Source organism: Chamaea fasciata, unplaced genomic scaffold (genome assembly GCF_029207755.1).
Source record: "Chamaea fasciata isolate MVZ Bird 193981 ecotype frontalis unplaced genomic scaffold, bChaFas1.0.hap1 SCAF_30, whole genome shotgun sequence".
Lineage (NCBI taxonomy): Eukaryota > Metazoa > Chordata > Aves > Passeriformes > Sylviidae > Chamaea > Chamaea fasciata.
The window spans coordinates 670443-687227 of NW_027094115.1; the positions used below are offsets into that span (position 1 = coordinate 670443).

Consider the following 16785-nt stretch of genomic DNA (forward strand, 5'->3'; position numbering starts at 1 on the left):
AGTGCAAAGTGATCTCTGTAGCAAAGAGAGCTTTTGGTCCAAGGATCTTGGGCCAAGTACTCAAATTACAGAGGCTCCAGCCAGCGACCCACGCGGTAGAGCCCCTGTTGTGCCTGTGGTATCCGGGGAGGAACAGCAGCAGCCTGAATCCATGTAATGAATAAATCAATAGGTGAGCAGGAGAGAAGAGCTGCGTGGCTGCAGAACTGTTAGGTCCCTGCTGGTCCTCTCACGATAGTTTCCCCTCTGGGCAGGTTTTGGAGAGAGGAGACCTTCCTTCAGCTTTGGGATTGCAAAATATTTTGTAAGTGGAGAGGTTGTGGGAGCCAGGAGAGTACAAACACGGAGAAGAGTACAAACAACCAGGACAGTGCAAACAACCCAGGACAGTACAAACAACCCAGGACAGTGCAAAAAACCCATTTCAGGTCCCTCTGCTTCTCCCTGTAGCGTTGCTCAAGCCACGCTGGCCACAGGATATTCATCCCAAGCTGTCAAGAATACAGGGCAGGGAGAGCGCTGCAGAGTTCTCCCGGTGACACTAACTCAGCTGGACAGCCTGTGCTCTGCAGAAGGCGATTTTCCTGCTGCTGTTCTGTCTGGTACCTCAGGGCTGTACCAAAGAAATGAGATTTCACTTGCTGAGTCAGGGGCAAAGCCTGTGTTTGACAGGAGGAGGAGGAGATGGACTGAGTCACCTCTCCAAGTTCATCCCCAGGCTGCTTCCCAAAAGCACAGCTCCTGAAATGAGCTGAGAGCCCTTAAATCCTGGGAAGAGTGAGAGCAGGAGTGGGCCAGGAAAGCAGCCTGCGTTTGTCCTGCCTGGTTTGTTCTCCTGCCAGGCTCTCCTTGTCAAAATGCTGAGTCTCTGGAGTCACATCTGGCTCCGAGGTGTTGTGGCAACAGCCAGAGGCATGGCGGGAGCCCGGGGCTGATGGCTCCCAATGGTTTTGCTCTCCTGGGCACACTCACCCTGGAGTTCTGTTCCATTAGATCTTCTCCCCATCGGATGAACCCTGAGGCATCTGCAGGGATGGTCTCCAAGGGGGAGACAAGCTGGGGCTTGTCACCTTGTGTCACATTCACATGTGGCTGTCCAAAGCTCTGGGAATGAAGAGCAGCTGCTGCGGGCAGGTGTGGATAAGCAGGACCAGAGCAGTTCAGTCCCACTTAAACTACTTCCAAAATGAGGTGGACATGGTGCAAAAAATAATTTTGAAGTCCTTTAGAGGAATTTTATAGCACAGAATAAAAGAGGTTTTCTTAAGCCACCTGCACTGGGAGTTCAAGTGAAGGTCCTTCACCCTGCACAGCACAGGCAGCAGCGCCTGGCGGCTGCTTACTCATCCCTCAGCAGAGAAGTGAGAGCAGACACAGTCCCCGCTTTAACCCACTTGCAAGTCATTACCCAAGAACATCCTCAGAGAGGAAAGATGGGCTTGGGTCACTTTTACCCTGTGACTCATTTAATGCCTCGCGTGAGCACATAGCAACAAACCACACGGTGACATCAGGAGTGACACAAACACACCAGCCTCCTCCAGCAAGGGCCAGAAGGCAAAATAAACAAGTGGTGCTGAGGCACGAGTTAGACCACGAGCCCTCCACAAAGCAGCTTCTGAAACTGAACTGCCCGAATCCCACTGGGCAGACACCAGCAGTGGTCACTCACACAGAGGAAAAGCAGAACTCCTGGAGGCAGAGGGAGAAGTGGGCCCAAAGCAGGGCTCCATGGGCACGTCCAGCTCGGGGACTGACTCTGCAGACACCCTGCAGTTCCTCCTTGCCCTGACAGCTGGAGCAAGGCTTGTCACGGGAGTGCAGAGCGGGCAATTATAGAAGCACAGATGCCACAGGGCTGGCCAGGCTCTCTATTTATAGTTCCCTGCCAGCACAGCTCTCCCTCTGTGCTCCTGCTCACAGGTGAAGGCACAGGCCATGCCCTGCAAGGCTCACAGGCCAAGTAAAAACAGAAAGAGGAAGGACTAGCAACCCATGTTAGGATGAGAACCAAGAATCAGAGATGAAAGGACAAAAGAAGAAACCCACTGAGAGCCTGGAACAATGAACTCCAACTTCTCCCCAGAAAATTGCCCTGTAGTTGCTTAACCCCTTCCCTGCCTGAAGTGCCACCTCTCTGCTATTCTTAATTGGTGCCAAGCAGTGTCACTGAAGTGTTCTGCAAGCTCTGGCCCCTCTTGCCACTGTTGAATTGTTTCCAGCAGAGGTGAGAGAAGGCTGTGGCCCTGCCTGTCCCTCTGCAGCCCCAGGCCCGTGGCCAGGGTGGGGGCCAGGAGCCCAGGACAGCACCCCAGACACTGCCCCTGCCCCCGGGATGATCCACTCCGGAGTGAGCCTCTGCCAGCTCCAAGGGTTTCCAAATGTTCAGCGTGGCAGCCGACCACGGATCCAAGTCAAAGATCTTTGTTTCATGGGGAGGATTAAACCACAAACTGTTTGTGAGCTGAACTTTGAAGAGTCTCCTCAGTGATCTGAAATGCGGTCATGCAACAAAGAGAGACCTCGACAAATACTCTTTTTGTGTTTGAAGTTGGAGACCATCCACTGGTTTATTTTTAGGCGCACATTTGCACTGGCCCTGTTACAATCCTGCCTCTGTTCTTGTGCAATAAAAGGCAGAGAGGATTCACTTGACCTCCAGTATCAAATACAGAAAAATAAGGCATTTGTCTGAAAAAGAACCACCCAAAATAGCAGGGAAGAGGTCATGCTGTGATATGGACTGTTAAGTGTTGAGAGACAAGAAAAATGAGGATTATAGGAACTGGCAGACTTCTTCTAATGACATTAATGAAAACTGCTAGAAAATTATATGGTGACGCTAATTAGTATTTGTAGGTTTAAGGACCTGAGATCTTTCTGTTTTACACTAAACAGGTGCCTGAGAGTAAGAAATAATCCCTGCTGAGGTGAGTTCTCAGTTTTCTTCGAGGATTTGTTCTAGATCCAGAGCATTTCCTTTGCTACACATGGCTTTAGCTCAGAAACTGATGCTCCTGCATCAACCAGCTCATGTTCCCTAAACTCCTCACAGCCCCTCCTCAGGCTTTGCAACACCCTGATGCAGACAATTATCACTAAATTCATTTTCTGTCTTGCCCCTCCTTGAAGAAGCTGGGGAAAGAGCCCAGAGGACCTGACTGGATGTTTAGTTTCTGTCACATCAGCAGGGACATCTGCACCAGGCATTTCTCACTGATGAGAAGGAAGGTTAAAACCTCTCATGACAGGTTAACAGCATGATTTACAGCAACAGCTTAAATAAATGGTTGCAGGCATAAAGAGTAGCAGGCAGCTAATCCTTTAAAGACTTGAGAGCAGCTACTACTTCAGCCCTAGTAAATATTTCAAAACAAAATTAATTAGTGGTGACTAGTGGATTTGCTGCCCTTTGCTTTAACAGCCCAGGATGAAACAGTGATTCTTCCACAGAATTTTTGCTTCAGTGCCAAACCTGCTGTTTCACAGGAGCTGAAAGTCCTCTCAAAGAAGATTCATCACAGTTCTGTTCCTCTCTGTAACTGCAGAGCTGGAAAAGCTCTGCATGGATCTGTGCTGCTGTGGGAGGGGAGGTCCCTTTGTGCTGCCCCAGGGATGAGGACAACAGCATGGCTCAGAATCCAGCCAAAGTACAGTGTGGAGGAAGGAAATGTCACTTCCTGATTCTTATCAGAAGAAAGCTCTGTCCATGCAGGCCACAAAACAGAGCTCCCAGTAATTGCCTTGCTTCCGATTAAAAGCAGTTCCTTAACACCTTCCTAGACACAGGGAAAGCGGGGAAGGAAAGGTCTCAGGATAACAAGTCCTGAACCAGCACAAACCACGGTCTGCCTGAGCCCAGAGCAGCAAACCAGCCAATTCAATCAATTGGAAACAATAATTTCTAGTCAACAATTGAGTTTCCCCCCCGCCATGATCCTTGGCTCCACATCAGAACAAATTCCCAACTCTCTGGGGAGGTTCTCTCATGGCCTTGCTGGACTGTCTGGACTATTTTTAGTGAAATCCAGCATTCCTGAAAAATCTCAAGCTGCTTTTGTACTCAGGAAGGGGAGAGGAACTGCTGTGCATGTGCACACCCACATTCCACATGGGACACAGGAGTGGGACACAGCACCTGCCTTGGAGCAGGGAAGCACAGCTGGCTCAGCACAGAGCCCTGGGAAAAGGGCAAAAATTGTTTCTTTTTATCAGGCTCAGAGGGCAGGAAGTGAAGGCAGGACTCCCCCGAGCTGGGAGGGGGAAACCAAATGTGTCTGCAGTGACTGAGAGGCCAGAGAGATCCATGGGCTGGGTGATGTCCCCTAGCTGCTGAAAGGATGCAGCTCCCGAGGACAGCAACGGGGAGAGGCCAGCTGGGAAGGCGGGATCAGCCACGGAGTCCTGGAGGAGCTTTCGGGGCAGAGATCTTGAGAAGGGCAGGACAAACACCCCAAGGGAAGGGCCAGGAGAAAGCTCAAGGTAAGGTTCAGGAAGAGGCAGAAGGCCTGAGGAGCAGCTGCATGAATGGGCTGATGTTTGGGACTTTTAAGGACCAGGCACGAGGGGGAGGAGCACTTGGAGAAGCTCAGAGCAGGGCACAGAACAGATCCCCCTCGAAGTTGGGCTGAGTCATTTCTTCCTGCCCGGAGAGGTTTTTACCGGGCTTCTGTGCCACAGCAAAACCCTATTTCTGTACAGAGCCTCTCTGTGAAGAGTGGTGCCGAATTTGGCTAATTGCAGGCGACAGAAAGCAAACCCAGGCTGGGCTGAGTGTTCCTGCAGGATGAGCCCCAGGGAAGCAGCAGAGATGCTGCTGCTCGTTTTGCTGTTCGCTCACACACAGCACTGGGTTTGTGGCTCTATTTACAGCCCAGGCGTCGTAGCTTCATATCGTTTCTGTGCTGTTTCACACAACTTCTACTGAAATGTTTTCTGGACTAAGGTCAGAGCCCTGCTGCCCGGCCCAGCCTCCTCATCCCTTTCCCAAACAGGACAACACCCAGCCAGGCCCTAAGGATGTCACCAAAAGGTGAGAGGAAACTGAATTCACTGCTGAGAAAATATGAACAAGGAGTTACAAACTTGAGTTTCCATGGGACCAGCGATGGGCTTTGCTTTTCTCCCATCCTGTGAACTTCCAGCAGCACAAGCACGTGGAGAATCTCAGAGAGAAGGAACAGCAGTGATGCCAGAAACATCTATGGCACAAGTCTGGAGCACCGGCACCTGCTTTCCCAGGATTGGCCTGCAGAGCCTGCAGCTGCTTCACTGCAGCAGGAATGATGTCACTTGGGAATTAATGGTTGGACTCACTGATGTTAATTAAAGGTTTCTTAACGATTCTATGTCTCTTTACATGGATCTGTGTATGGAAGTATGCAAAATCCTCAGTGTGAGAGTCATCGTTGCTGGGGAACTTCAGCTAGAGAGCAATGGAGAGCCTGGGACAGGGCGAGGATCCCTTCAGGGTTGTGGCTTCACACAGTCCCCAGGCAGGTGAAACTCCTCCCTATTCCTTCACCTCTTCTGACAACCTAGAGCACAATTTCTGCGTCTTCTTTCAAGGGTTTATGGCACCATTTGCACAATACTTTGGATAATTCTGGTTTTGTTCACTCAAAAACAAACAAACAAACAAAAACCCCCCAACAGATTGACTAAAATCTTTGCTTTTATAACGAATACACCAGGAGGATTTCTTGGGCACTGGTGGTAGCTCAGGCCACAGGACTCCAGAATCACATTTCCAAATCTTTCCAGCAACTCCATGGCGTTAAATTAAGCGGGTGATTAACTGTGTAACTACACCCTGCAACAGCAGTCAAAAAATGACATTGAGGAGACATGAATCCAAGCACTCATAAACCAGAGAAAAGCCTGCAATCTGGCTGCCTGTTCTTTCTCCAGAGCTTCTGTGCATGGTAACACCTGTCAGGCTTTGTAAATGCTGACTGGTTTTCCCTGAGACAGCTGCTTTGCCCAGGATGCCCACAAAGGGAGCAGCTATTTAGTGTTATCCTCATTCATCAGTGCCTCATTTGTCATTCCAGCCCTGCTCTAGAACCACAAACTCCTTCCCAGGCCTTTTCCTATTCCCCTCACCACTGCAGGGAGTCAGTGGTCAGAATCCCCCTTCTCTTTCCTAGAAGGGTTTCTTTTTTGCCAATTAGATATAAAAAGCCCTGCGGAGAGGACTTTTTCTTCTGGCCATCCCTCACACAGCCCTGCTTATTTATCCACTGTGCTGCCTGAGGACTTTGCTTCTGTCAAAGTAAATTCATTAATTCCTTTCCTCCAGGAATGTCAACATGTTCTTAGGATCACACTCATAGAATGCCCTAAGTTGGAAGGAACCCACAAGGATCATCCAAGTCCAGTTTCTTCTCCTGTCCCCTACATTTATCCTGCTTAGGTGACCCCCCCGACCCCCCCAATTTTCTGCATCTTCTCCCTCCCTCTTTGCTTTTTCCATCTAAACTTCCACTTCCTCTCCCCGTTCTCCAAACCCAAATAAACCAAGGTTCTTGTCCCCTAAGAGAGGCTGATTCATGGTTTGACGTCAGCAGCCGCTCTCCTGGCCGGAGCCAGCTGTAATTGAGACATTCCAGCTGCTGCCAGCAGCACGTGTCCCTTGTCCCCTGTCCCAGCCCAGCAGCTGGGGCTGGCAGCCCAGCTGTGCCTCCAGAGGTGGAAAGGGAAATCCTGAACTTCACCAGTTCTTCCTCAGACTGCAGCGCTGGGATTCACACAAGGGGAGTTGAGACAAGTGAGGGAAGAGATGCAGGTTAAAAAAAAGAGCTTGGCTCAGGGTTTGGGTCTAATCTGGAGCACTGAAGGAGGAAAAAAGGCAATTCTAGGAGTACGTTCAGAGCAAGGTGTTTGTCCAGCCCTGATCTGTGGACACCTCAATGGGCCCGCTCTGCACTGTCAGTCCCTTCTGTCCCTTCCTTCTGGAATGTTCAGCCCACCTGGGGCTCAGGTGGCAACTGTACGAGTGCTTTGTGCAGACAGAACCTGCTGGGGCTATTCCAGAGCTGCTGCCTCCCTCACTCCAGCAGCACCTGGGAGCTGCAGGCAACAGCAGCCAAAGCCCAGGACAGTTTTTAGTGCATTCTGACACCTGTGAAGGTGGGAAAGACAAACTTCTTGAAGGTGGCTACAGAGAATATAGAACTTTATTCATGTTAAATGCATCCGCTTGCATCACTGCTCATTCTCCAGGACACTGAGACACCCCAGCTCAGGAGACAGCCTGGTTTTACCTCACAGAAGTGGAGTCATCACTGTTTTCCCTGAATGATACATCAGCAAAGCTGGCAAAGCAATCCAGAGGGGGTTTGTTCAGCACAAACTACACAGAGAACTTCTCTTCACTGGCCTGGGCAGGTCTGCACAGCAAATTATCTACACAAGGACAAAAGGACTCCGAAAGACAGAAAGCTGGAATTCAAGTGTCTCTTAACGCCCATATTAGTCAAGTCCAAGAGTTCTGGCATTTAGACACCTGAGTCTGGATTCCAATCCTTCTCCCATTATCCATTTGGTTGTTTAAATAATAAGCAAAGTCCAACACCAGTCCTTGTGAAGGATAAGTGGATTTTGCCAAAAGCAGCGGCACGCGGAAAGCTCACTTGGGAAGGATGTGTTTGTGGGGAAATGAGCTTGGTCAGTCTGACAGGGAGCCATGGAGCAAGTGCACTGTGTGGAAATCATTTCCTGCTAGTGCTGCTTTCCCCCTCTCATCAGACTTTATTTACTCCAGGCAAGCTCAGGAACCAGTAGTTTGGAAGCATTTCTGACGGACAGAGGGCAAAAGGAGAATTTAACTGTGGTCTGCCTGCAAAGGTAGACCACAGTTGGGTTAACAAATAACCATGATCTCATGGAAAGCTAAAATAAACTCTAGAAAACACTTAGAGAAAAAACAAGTATATGCTGCTAAAACCAGCTCATCTATTTTTGGAAAATCGCAAGGATTGCCTCACCCAGGAAGAACTTCCCAGCAAGCGGAATTATGCAACCCCGAGAGGAAACAATACCATAAATCCCAAGTTCTTTGCAATTCCTTTTGGTCAATTCTGGGCTCCAGCCCCCACCCCCCCAAACTGGAAAACCTGCAACACCCCGAGCCCAGGAAGCGGCGCCGTGTGAGGGACACGCATCAGTTGTGCCCTGGCAGCATCCAGTGGAACTGCCAGCTCTGACCAACCTAATTAGAGCGGGGTTAACGAGCGGTTCAGTCGTCGAAATCAGGGATGTCGTCGTAGGAGTAGCCCCGGTAGCCCTTGGAGGCGTAGTAGGCGATGCGCAGGTGGTAAAAGCCCGGCAGGAACACGAGGATGCCGATGATCAGCACGGGGATGGCGCGGTCGGTCTCCTGCAGGGACAGACAGCCCAGGGCAGTGACCCCTGCGTGAGGGGCTCTCCTCCCTCTCACACCCTGCCCGCTCTAGGGGTTGGAATGAGGTGATCTGTAAGGTCTTTTGAAGCAAAACCATCCCATGGTTGTGATCCACGCCCAAGGCCTGGCAAGCTGAGAAATAAAAACCCATCTTCCGTCAGAAATAGCTCAGCTTGCATCAGGTTGAGCCTTTAATCCTGTCCGGGCACCTCCTCCTTGCTGCAGGAAGCCCTCAAGGGACCTTGTCCTTCACCATGGACCCCCCTGGATCTGCAGCCAGGGCTGGGAGCTGCAAGTGTGACCAAGAACGAGCCCAGAGATCTGTGCCTGGAGTGCTGCTGATAGAGCCCAGAGGCTGCTGCTGCCACAGAGATAACACAGAGCTGCCAACCTACCACAAGCCCAGAGCACAGGGAGTGGGGGGAGAAGCACCCAGAACTGCAGGAGCAGATCCCCGTCCCATGGATCACAACCACAGCCAGATGGGCAAGGGCTGCTATGCCCCACACGGGGTCTGGCAGCTCCTCCCTGTCCCTGCATGATCTGTACGGGCTGAGATCTCTCCAGGATGTGACATCTCCAGGGGTGTGACCTCCCCAGGGACACTCAGCCCTCCCTGGAGATGCCCAGCCCAGCTCTGAGCCTGCTCCAGCCAGGCTGACTGTGGGATCGCAGGGAATGGGAGCTGCCAGCAGAGCCATGCCGTGGTGGGAATCAACTCCCTGCTCACTTGCTGTGGCTCTGAAGTTCTACACTGAACACGATCACAGGATCCTTGAGGCTGGAACAGGTCATCGAGTCCAACCATGACCCAGCACCATCCCCAGGGTCACCACTAACCCATGTCCTCGAGTGCCACAGCCTTGATGGGGACGGGCCGTGGGATGGGGACTCCACCACTGCAGGTGTGCCAGGCCTTTCCCACCCTTTCCATGACAAACCTTTCTTCAATTTGAATTTAAACCTCCCCTGGTGCAACTTGAGGCTGTTTCCTGTCACCTGATGGCCAGTGAGGGCTCACGGCAGCTCTGAGGACAGTGCAGAACCAGTGCCACAAGCGTCACTAGGCACTCACCCCTTTGCTGATGTACCCTGCCAGCAGCAGCGCTCCGATGATGATGAGGAAGGTCCCGATCATGAACAGCACCACAGCCAGCGCGATGGCCTTGTAGGGGATTTTGGGTGGGCTCTTCTTGAACTGGATGGAAAAACCCAAATATTGAACAGCTGAACTCAGCACAGCTCCCTTCCCGCCACAGCCCAGATGTGACCCCACAGCTGGCGGACGTGACATGGGACAAAGTGCTGCAGCAGCAGCTCTGCTGCCGGGCTCTGTAACGGAGAAATTCTGCCCATGGAGACCCTGTTGAGCCAGCCCTTACACCCAGTCTTGTTCCCAGGAAGCCTCTTTGGACCTTCCAGAGGGGAAGGGCCCAGGGTTTGGCTCCCAGCCAGCTTTGTCCCACTCTGAGCTGCAGCTGCTCCACCAGAGATGCACGAGAAGCAGCAGCCTGTGCAAGTCCAAGCTGTGGCTGCCCGTCCTCATGGTTTTACAGCTTCCTTCCCCACTTTTTACCTGCAGGTCAATGTATCCATCATCAGTGCTGGAGAGCTTGGAATATTTGACTTTGCTACTGGGAATCCCAGCAGAGAGATTGGTCCGCGACGGCATCATTCCAGGGGGGCCTGGGCATCAGCTACAGCCTGGAAACCAGGGGGAGGAGCAAAAACACGAGAGAAAACCGAGTGATGGGAGTCTGAGAGACACAGAACTAAAGGTTCTGAAGAGAAACTCCCGTGTCAAGGCTGTGCCACCCAAAGGGCATCTCTGTTCCTCTTCATAAACTAAAACTTTTCCAACAGAGGATCTAGGCATTTCATTGGAAGCCTAAAATACAAAATGGATACAGCTGCAACAATATTTGGAGTCCAGGTAGAACCTGTGCTTCAAACCAGATCGAAATTCCAGGGCAGGGCCCAGGGTACGACCCTGCTCTCACTCCACAAGGAGGTCCTGCTGCCAGCACGGAGATGTCCAAGCTCTGGCTGTTTCTGAACAGGACACCAGCAAATAAATCCAAACCAGACCTAAATAAAGCAGTTTTTCAACCACCAGGAGATTTTGCAAGAGAGCAATTTATGGAAAAAAAAAAACCAAACCAAAAAAAAAAGCTCAACAAAAAACCAACCCAAGCCACTGGAAACTGGCAGGAGTGACTCAGAGGGAGCGGGACAAGGGGATGGAGTGTGAATGGTGAGGTCACCAAAGCCCCGGGACAGCCCCCAGGGTCCCAGTGCCGGGGGGGCACCCCGGGGACAGGGATCAGAGCCAGCTGCTGTCCCTCAGAGCCTTCCCAGGGATCCATCCGCCAACCTCCCCTGCCACTGCAGAGCTGGGACTGGGCCAGGCACCTCTCCCAGCAGGACACACGTTCCCAGGGGAGAGAGAGGCAGGGAAGGGCTCCCCACACCTCCCAGCCTCAATAGGGCTTTTATTTTCGGAGAAAGTGTGGATCCAAGGGAACAAAAGTAGATATTCCAGCGGTGCCAACAGGAAGGGATAAAAACTCAGTTTCCCCAACACTCTTTAGCAACAGAAGTGATGCATCTACTCAAAATATTGACTTGCCACTTGAACTGAGGGCCTTTGTCTCCCAGTCACTAATTACTGGCACATTCCCCACCCAGCTTCATTCCTCCTGCTGTAAAATTGACTTTTCTAAAATCCCCTCTGACCTGAAATTCCCATCACTTAACCTTTTGTTTGAACTTTGGGCTTTTGTTTTAGTAACACAAACCAAACACGGACAAAACATTTCCAGCCCCATGGATTATGGACACACCTGCAGGGTGGCATTCCCTGCTCCCCACACATCCTTGTTTCTCAGGTCACGACCCAAACACCCCCAGGCTCTCCCACATGCCCGAGGGTAGATGTGCAAGAGGGGAAAAAACCGGAATAAACCAACTTTTCTGAAAGGTGCCGGATTTCCCAACTCTGCCTCATTTTGCTCTTTTCTTACCCACTTCCCCATTATTTAGCAGGCTGTTCAGTGGCTTCTTCAGAATTATTCCCATTTTACACTTGCCCGAGTTGCCCCATCCTTCCCAATGCCTCATTTACCAACGAGAAAGAGGCTGTTGAGGACAAACGTGTATAAAATATAAACATAAAATATTCTCTCAGATCTCAAGTTTAAGGGCCAGGTTCAACTCCACTGAGCTTCACACAAATGGTTCACACCGAGCAGCACAACGGTTCAAGAGCAGGAACCAGCACACTGCTAATGCTCTTTGGGAGCCAAATAAATAACGGGGGCCTGAGCAGCTTGGCCAAAACAATTAATTCAAAATTTCTAATATGGCAATTGTGCTTTAAACCCCGTGGAGGCGCCAGGGCAGCGCCGGGAGAGCCAAACACGGCAGCTCCGTCCGGGAGCCCGAGTCCCCTCAATCACAGCCCCGCATTCCCCAGGACAGACCAGGAGGGGCGAGGATGTCGCTCTTTGAGGGCCGCCACCTCCCGCGGGGACACCCGGGGACACCCGGAACGGGGTTCCCGGCCTCGCGCCGCTCCCAAACCCACCTGAAATCCACCCAAATCCACTCCAACCCGCCCCGAGTCCAACCCACACCCAGCCGAGGCCCCCGCGCCGCCAGCCCCGATACCTGCGGCCGGCCCGCCCCATCCCGGCCCCGGGAAGTCGATCCCGCTGACGCCGCTTCCCTTCCGGGTCACGGCCGGGGCTGTCCCGGCCTCCCTCGGCCCCGCGTCCTGCTGCGTCCCGGCGCCGCCTCGGGAGGGAAAGAGAGCCCCCGGGTTATGTAAGGCACCCACCCGTGGTCCGGGCGAGAGGTCAGGAATGGCTAAAAAAACTTGAGGGTGAAAGATCTTCCTTCGCAGATGTTTTCTTAAGGTGCTGAAGTAACTCGCAAACCAAGGAAGCTGGAGGATTAAGCGGGGAAGGATCTGGAGACACGAGGCGGCTCAACAAGGGAGGCACCTCAACCATGGGAGCGGAAAATCAATGTCTAAACCCAGAATCCTGGGATGGTTTGGGTTCTAAGGGACCTCAAAGCCCACCCAGTGCCACCCCTGCCGGGGGCAGGGACAGCTCCCACTGGCGCAGGGTGTCCCGTCCAAGCTGGCCTAGGACACTGCCGCCATCCCCAGGAGCGCTGGCCCCAGCCGTGAGCGGGGCTCGTCCCTCCGGGCAGCAGCGGCGTTCGAGCGTGGCCGGCACTGCCCCCTGGCGACATCCTGTCACCCGCCGGGGCTGCCCGGGGACAGCTTTTCAGGCCGTTTGTCACCGGGATTTTCGTGTCTTGCCGACCCCCTGGCCCCAAGTGCCACATCCAGGGAGCAGCCTGGCACCTCCTTCACACCTTGGAGCGGATCACAGCTCAGAGCCTTAAGGGAATTAGGGCACATCAACACAGCTTCAAAAGCATCGATCCACCCATTTAAACACGACAAACTCCAGGAAATTATATTCTTTATTTCTGTTTTCCAAGTTTCAGTCAAAATATTGGCTTCAAAAATAAATGAAGTAAGATCACATAAACTCGTGGGATAATAAAACAGCAACCCTAAGCTACAGCTCCACAGGGGAAGCTCCAGGAAACATCTTGACCCATTAAATATTGCCCCTCTTCTCCAACAGCAGCTGAAAGGAGTAAGAAATTTCACCTTCAGACAGCATCCAAGAGATTGTTGGGAGTACATGCACAGACTAGAAAAACTCAGGTTTCCTATTTCCAATGATACCAGGATAGCAAAAGAGTGAGTTGAAAAATATTTACAGAGATATCTACAAGACATGGCTACAGTGCTCCCAGGATGCTCCAAAGCTCTGGAATTGCTGCCTCCAGCCAGGAACAGATCCTCCCCAGTCCTGCTCCAGTTAAGAGCCATCCTGCTGGTCCTCGATCTTTGGGGCCAGATAGTACTTCAGGTGTCCCATGTCAGCGATCTTGTACTCCACAACTGGGGAACAGAACGAAAAAAGGGTTCAGCGGGTTCTACAGAAAATCCAACCTCAAATTCCAGTTCTCCTCAGGCAGAGCCATTGGTACTCACCCAGAGGAACATCTGCAGACATGCTGAGTGTGACCGTGGGGGACAGGGGGGTGGCTTTGGTGAAGAAGTTCAGGTACCTCAGGGCAAAGGTCAGCTGGACTGGCTCGTTCATCTCTATTGTAACCTGGGGAAGCAGGGTGGGCTCAGGAAAGGCAGCTGCAGGGATTCCAGACCCCTGGGACAGCTCAGGCAAAGGCCCCCAGTGCTGCTCCCAGGGTAAGGCTAAAACTGGAGGGATTCAGGGACTCCAGGAACCAGAGGGAGACACGGCCCTGTCCCTGCTCACTGCAGGGCTTGGACTCAGCGACTGTTAAAGGCCCTTTCCAACCCAAACTATTCCCTAATTCTAGGACCCCCCCAGGGCAGAGAATTGGCTTTGCAGGTGATCCCAGAAGCCACTCCACTCACAGCCTCCTCCTCCTTGTCCACGTTGCTGGTCTGGGACAGTTTGATGTTGCCGTTGCCCAGCTCGCCATTGGCCGAGAACTTGACGCCGTCCTTGGCGCAGGAGATGACCACGGCGTCGCCGATGTGGCTCAGGTCCCGGCAGATGCGCGCAAACTCGGCCGAGGGCATCTTCACCACACAGCTGTACTCCTGCTCCTGGGGGGGACACAGGGACACCCTGCCAGGGCTGGGCACGCACAGGGACACCCACAGTGACACCCTGCCAGCCCTGAGTACCCACAGTGACACCCTGGGGCACTCCCAGTGACACCCAGCCAGCACCAGGCTTGTCCAGTGCTCTAAAGGACGTCGTGTTATGGGATGGGATGTGAATGTGCCAACCCGTCGTGGTTCCCCAGAATGTGGGAACCCAGTGCCACCAGTCACCTGAGTTGTTACTTACTGGGATTCCCAGCTGCTCCACATCGAGATCCATCAGCTTCATTTCGTAATCAGAAACCTTTTCCTGATCTGGAGAAGCAAAGCACAGTTACACCATGTGTTTACAACAAGTGACAAACATCAATTTAACTGCTGCCACTCCCCACTCCCTCCAAGTAAAACCAGCTCAGTAACGACACTAAGATTTTCCTTTGTTTCCTTAGAGCTGGAACTCTGGGAATGCCTCAACAGCCTTTCATAGGCTCTAAGGGTACAGCCAAGGACATCTGTGTGCAGCCTAAGAGCTAAGAATCTTCCTCGTACAAAGAAAATATTTATAAAGCTGATGAAGTTTCAATCTCCAGACTGTTCCAAGAATCAGCTGTCCCCTCCCATTCCTGCAGGATCCACTGCCACTTCCCTCACTTCTGCATCCCTGTGGTTTCTGAAGCTGCTTTTAAACATCCCAGTAACAAATGAGCTCCCAAATCCAACACTCACTTGGTGTCTCGAACACCAGAGCCAAGGTGTCCGCGTTGTCCTCGGCCCGCAGGGTGATGATGTCCTCATTCCCTGCACATTTCAGGATTTTGGACATGCTGGAGGGGAGAAAGGCACGTGACTCAGGGGGCTGAGAGCTGACAGAGAAGGAGGGGACGGGATATTGCAGTTAACAGGCTCTCCTTTTAACATTGTTGGAAAAGTGGGTGTACGGGAGACTCTCCAGCCTCTCTGGCCAATCTCTTCCAGTGCTTGGTCACTCACAAAGTTCTTCCACATTCCCGTGCATCAGTTCCTGCCTGTTCCTCTTGTCCCACGGCTGGGCCCTTCAGAGCAGAGCCTAGATCCATCTTCTGACCCCTCGCATGGATGCACAGGGATGACTTTCCCTCTCTCAGCAGTCTCTTCCCGAGGCTGAACAGCCTCAGCTCCCTCAGCCTTTCCTCATAACGGAGAAGCTCCAGACCCCTCATCTTTGTCGCCCTCCGCTGGACCCGCTTAAAGAGCTCCTCCTCTCCTCTCGTGAGAAGCCCAGAGCTGGGCACAGCACTCCAAGAGTGCGTCACAGTGCTGAACAGCGGGGCAGGAACGATCACCTCCCTGACCTGCTGGGAGTGCTCATCCTGACGCTCCCGAGAATTCTGTAAGGACTTTCCTATCGACAGGACTTTATAGCTGTCACTGGTTTCCCCCAAGAGGAGCCATGGCGGCGGCTCCCCGCCGGCGCCGGCTTTTCCCGCCACTTGGCGCCGGCAGTGACGTCACGGCCGCGACAGGCCCCGCGCGCGCCGCGAAAAACGGCGCGAGAGCCGTGAGGGGAATGGGGGGGAAGAGGCGGGCTGAGGGGCTCCGAGCGTCCCCGGGACCCCCCGCACCTCCAACGCAACCCCTCGCCCCCAGATCTCCTCTCACACCCCCTTCCCCGGCAGCCCCCGCTCCCCGCAGCGCTACAACCTCCGGGCCTGCTCGGCGGCCCCATGGCAGCGCCCGACGAGACCCCGCCGCCGGCTGACCTGGACAGGTTGACGCCCATGGCGATGTTGCGGTCGCAGCGGTACGTGTCGAAGCCCTCCGATCGCAGCGTGAGCTGCACCAGGGAGACGTGCGAGGAGTCCATGCTCTGCAGGCTGATGCCGCCCGAGCCCAGGTCCCAGCAGGCCTCGGTGATGAGGTCCTTGAGGGCCTCCAACACTCGCTTGAGCACCGAGCCCTGCACCAGCCGCGCCTCAAACATCCTGGCGGTACCACCGGGAGCAGCACACACAGAACCCAGCGGCGGAAAAACGGAAAATTAACCGAGGCGGCCCGCCTAGCCCTTTTTATGCACTCCGCCGCCCCGCCTTCTGCCGCTCAGCAGCCAATCACCAGAGCCGTTCTCCTCCTTCAGCCCAACCCGCTCCAAGCTCTTATACAAGACCCCGCCGCTCTCCGGCCAATCCCAGCGCCTCTTCTCTCCTTAGTCCCGCCCTTTCGTGCGGCGGGAGCCAATCACCGAGCGGGAAGCACAGGGCGGTGTTCGGCTCGCTGCGCAGCGATGGTGGCCGGGCCCGATGCCTGCAGCGGCGCCGCACGCGGGGCCTGTCCGTACGGACGGCTCGGTGGTGTGCCTCTCCTCAGGCACCGCGTTCTGAGGAAAAAACAGCCATGACACAAACCCGTTTGTCCCTTAAGACAAACCCTTCAGGCTTCTCCCAGGGCCCGGGGACCTTCCCGCGCGCCCGTTCCCCCCCCCAGCGGCGCACTCGCGCCACACATCATGGCGCCCCGCATCATCCGGGTACACCTGGGCGCGGCCATGACCCTCCTCAGGTCCCGCCCCTCGCCCTTTCCACGCCTTCCATTGGCCGGCGGCGCCGCGCGCGCCCCACCCATGATGGCGCGCACCCTCATCCGGGCACGCCTGGGCGTGGCCAGTCCCGCGCGAGCCCCGCCCCAGCGCCCGTCCCGCGCCGCCCATTGGTCGGCGGCTGTT

At 53.7% G+C, this 16785-nt stretch overlaps 2 protein-coding genes across 5 annotated transcripts; both read right to left on the reverse strand.

Annotated features, from left to right (window-relative positions):
* TMEM230 (transmembrane protein 230) lies at positions 1-12175 on the reverse strand. 4 transcript variants are annotated; one of them, XM_066206233.1, is made up of 5 exons: positions 12074-12175; positions 9981-10108; positions 9480-9602; positions 8213-8380; positions 1-282 (listed from the first exon to the last, which is right to left on the reverse strand). In XM_066206233.1, the coding sequence occupies exons 2-4, from the start codon at positions 10077-10079 to the stop codon at positions 8240-8242; spliced, it is 363 nt and encodes a 120-aa protein (XP_066062330.1). In that variant the 5' UTR covers positions 10080-10108; positions 12074-12175; the 3' UTR covers positions 1-282; positions 8213-8239. The 4 variants fall into 4 exon arrangements, with proteins under 4 accessions (XP_066062330.1, XP_066062329.1, XP_066062328.1 ...); XM_066206232.1 differs by lacking the exon at positions 1-282 and adding an exon at positions 5156-5812; XM_066206231.1 differs by lacking the exon at positions 1-282 and adding an exon at positions 7161-7840.
* A 708-nt stretch (positions 12176-12883) lies between these two features.
* PCNA (proliferating cell nuclear antigen) lies at positions 12884-16250 on the reverse strand. Its single transcript, XM_066206229.1, has 6 exons — positions 15827-16250; positions 14814-14911; positions 14335-14402; positions 13893-14087; positions 13485-13608; positions 12884-13391 (listed from the first exon to the last, which is right to left on the reverse strand). Exons 1-6 carry the CDS (start codon positions 16045-16047, stop codon positions 13309-13311), a joined length of 789 nt encoding a protein of 262 aa, XP_066062326.1. The 5' UTR covers positions 16048-16250; the 3' UTR covers positions 12884-13308.
* Between the last annotated feature and the right edge of the window lie 535 nt (positions 16251-16785).

What these genes read in the sequence shown, in the direction of transcription:
- PCNA (XM_066206229.1), bottom strand. Translation starts at nt 16,047, where the DNA reads ATGTTTGAGGCGCGGCTGGTGCAGGGCTCGGTGCTCAAGCGAGTGTTG. An exon ending in TCTGGTGTTCGAGACACCAA is followed by an intron (nt 14,403 to 14,813) that starts GTGAGTGTTGGA and finishes TTGCTTCTCCAG; the next exon opens with ATCAGGAAAAGGTTTCTGAT. An exon ending in TGGAGCAGCTGGGAATCCCA is followed by an intron (nt 14,088 to 14,334) that starts GTAAGTAACAAC and finishes TGTCCCCCCCAG; the next exon opens with GAGCAGGAGTACAGCTGTGT.
- TMEM230 (XM_066206233.1), bottom strand. Translation starts at nt 10,079, where the DNA reads ATGATGCCGTCGCGGACCAATCTCTCTGCTGGGATTCCCAGTAGCAAA. An exon ending in ATGGATACATTGACCTGCAG is followed by an intron (nt 9,603 to 9,980) that starts GTAAAAAGTGGG and finishes TTTTCCATCCAG; the next exon opens with TTCAAGAAGAGCCCACCCAA. An exon ending in CAGGGTACATCAGCAAAGGG is followed by an intron (nt 8,381 to 9,479) that starts GTGAGTGCCTAG and finishes CTGTCCCTGCAG; the next exon opens with GAGACCGACCGCGCCATCCC.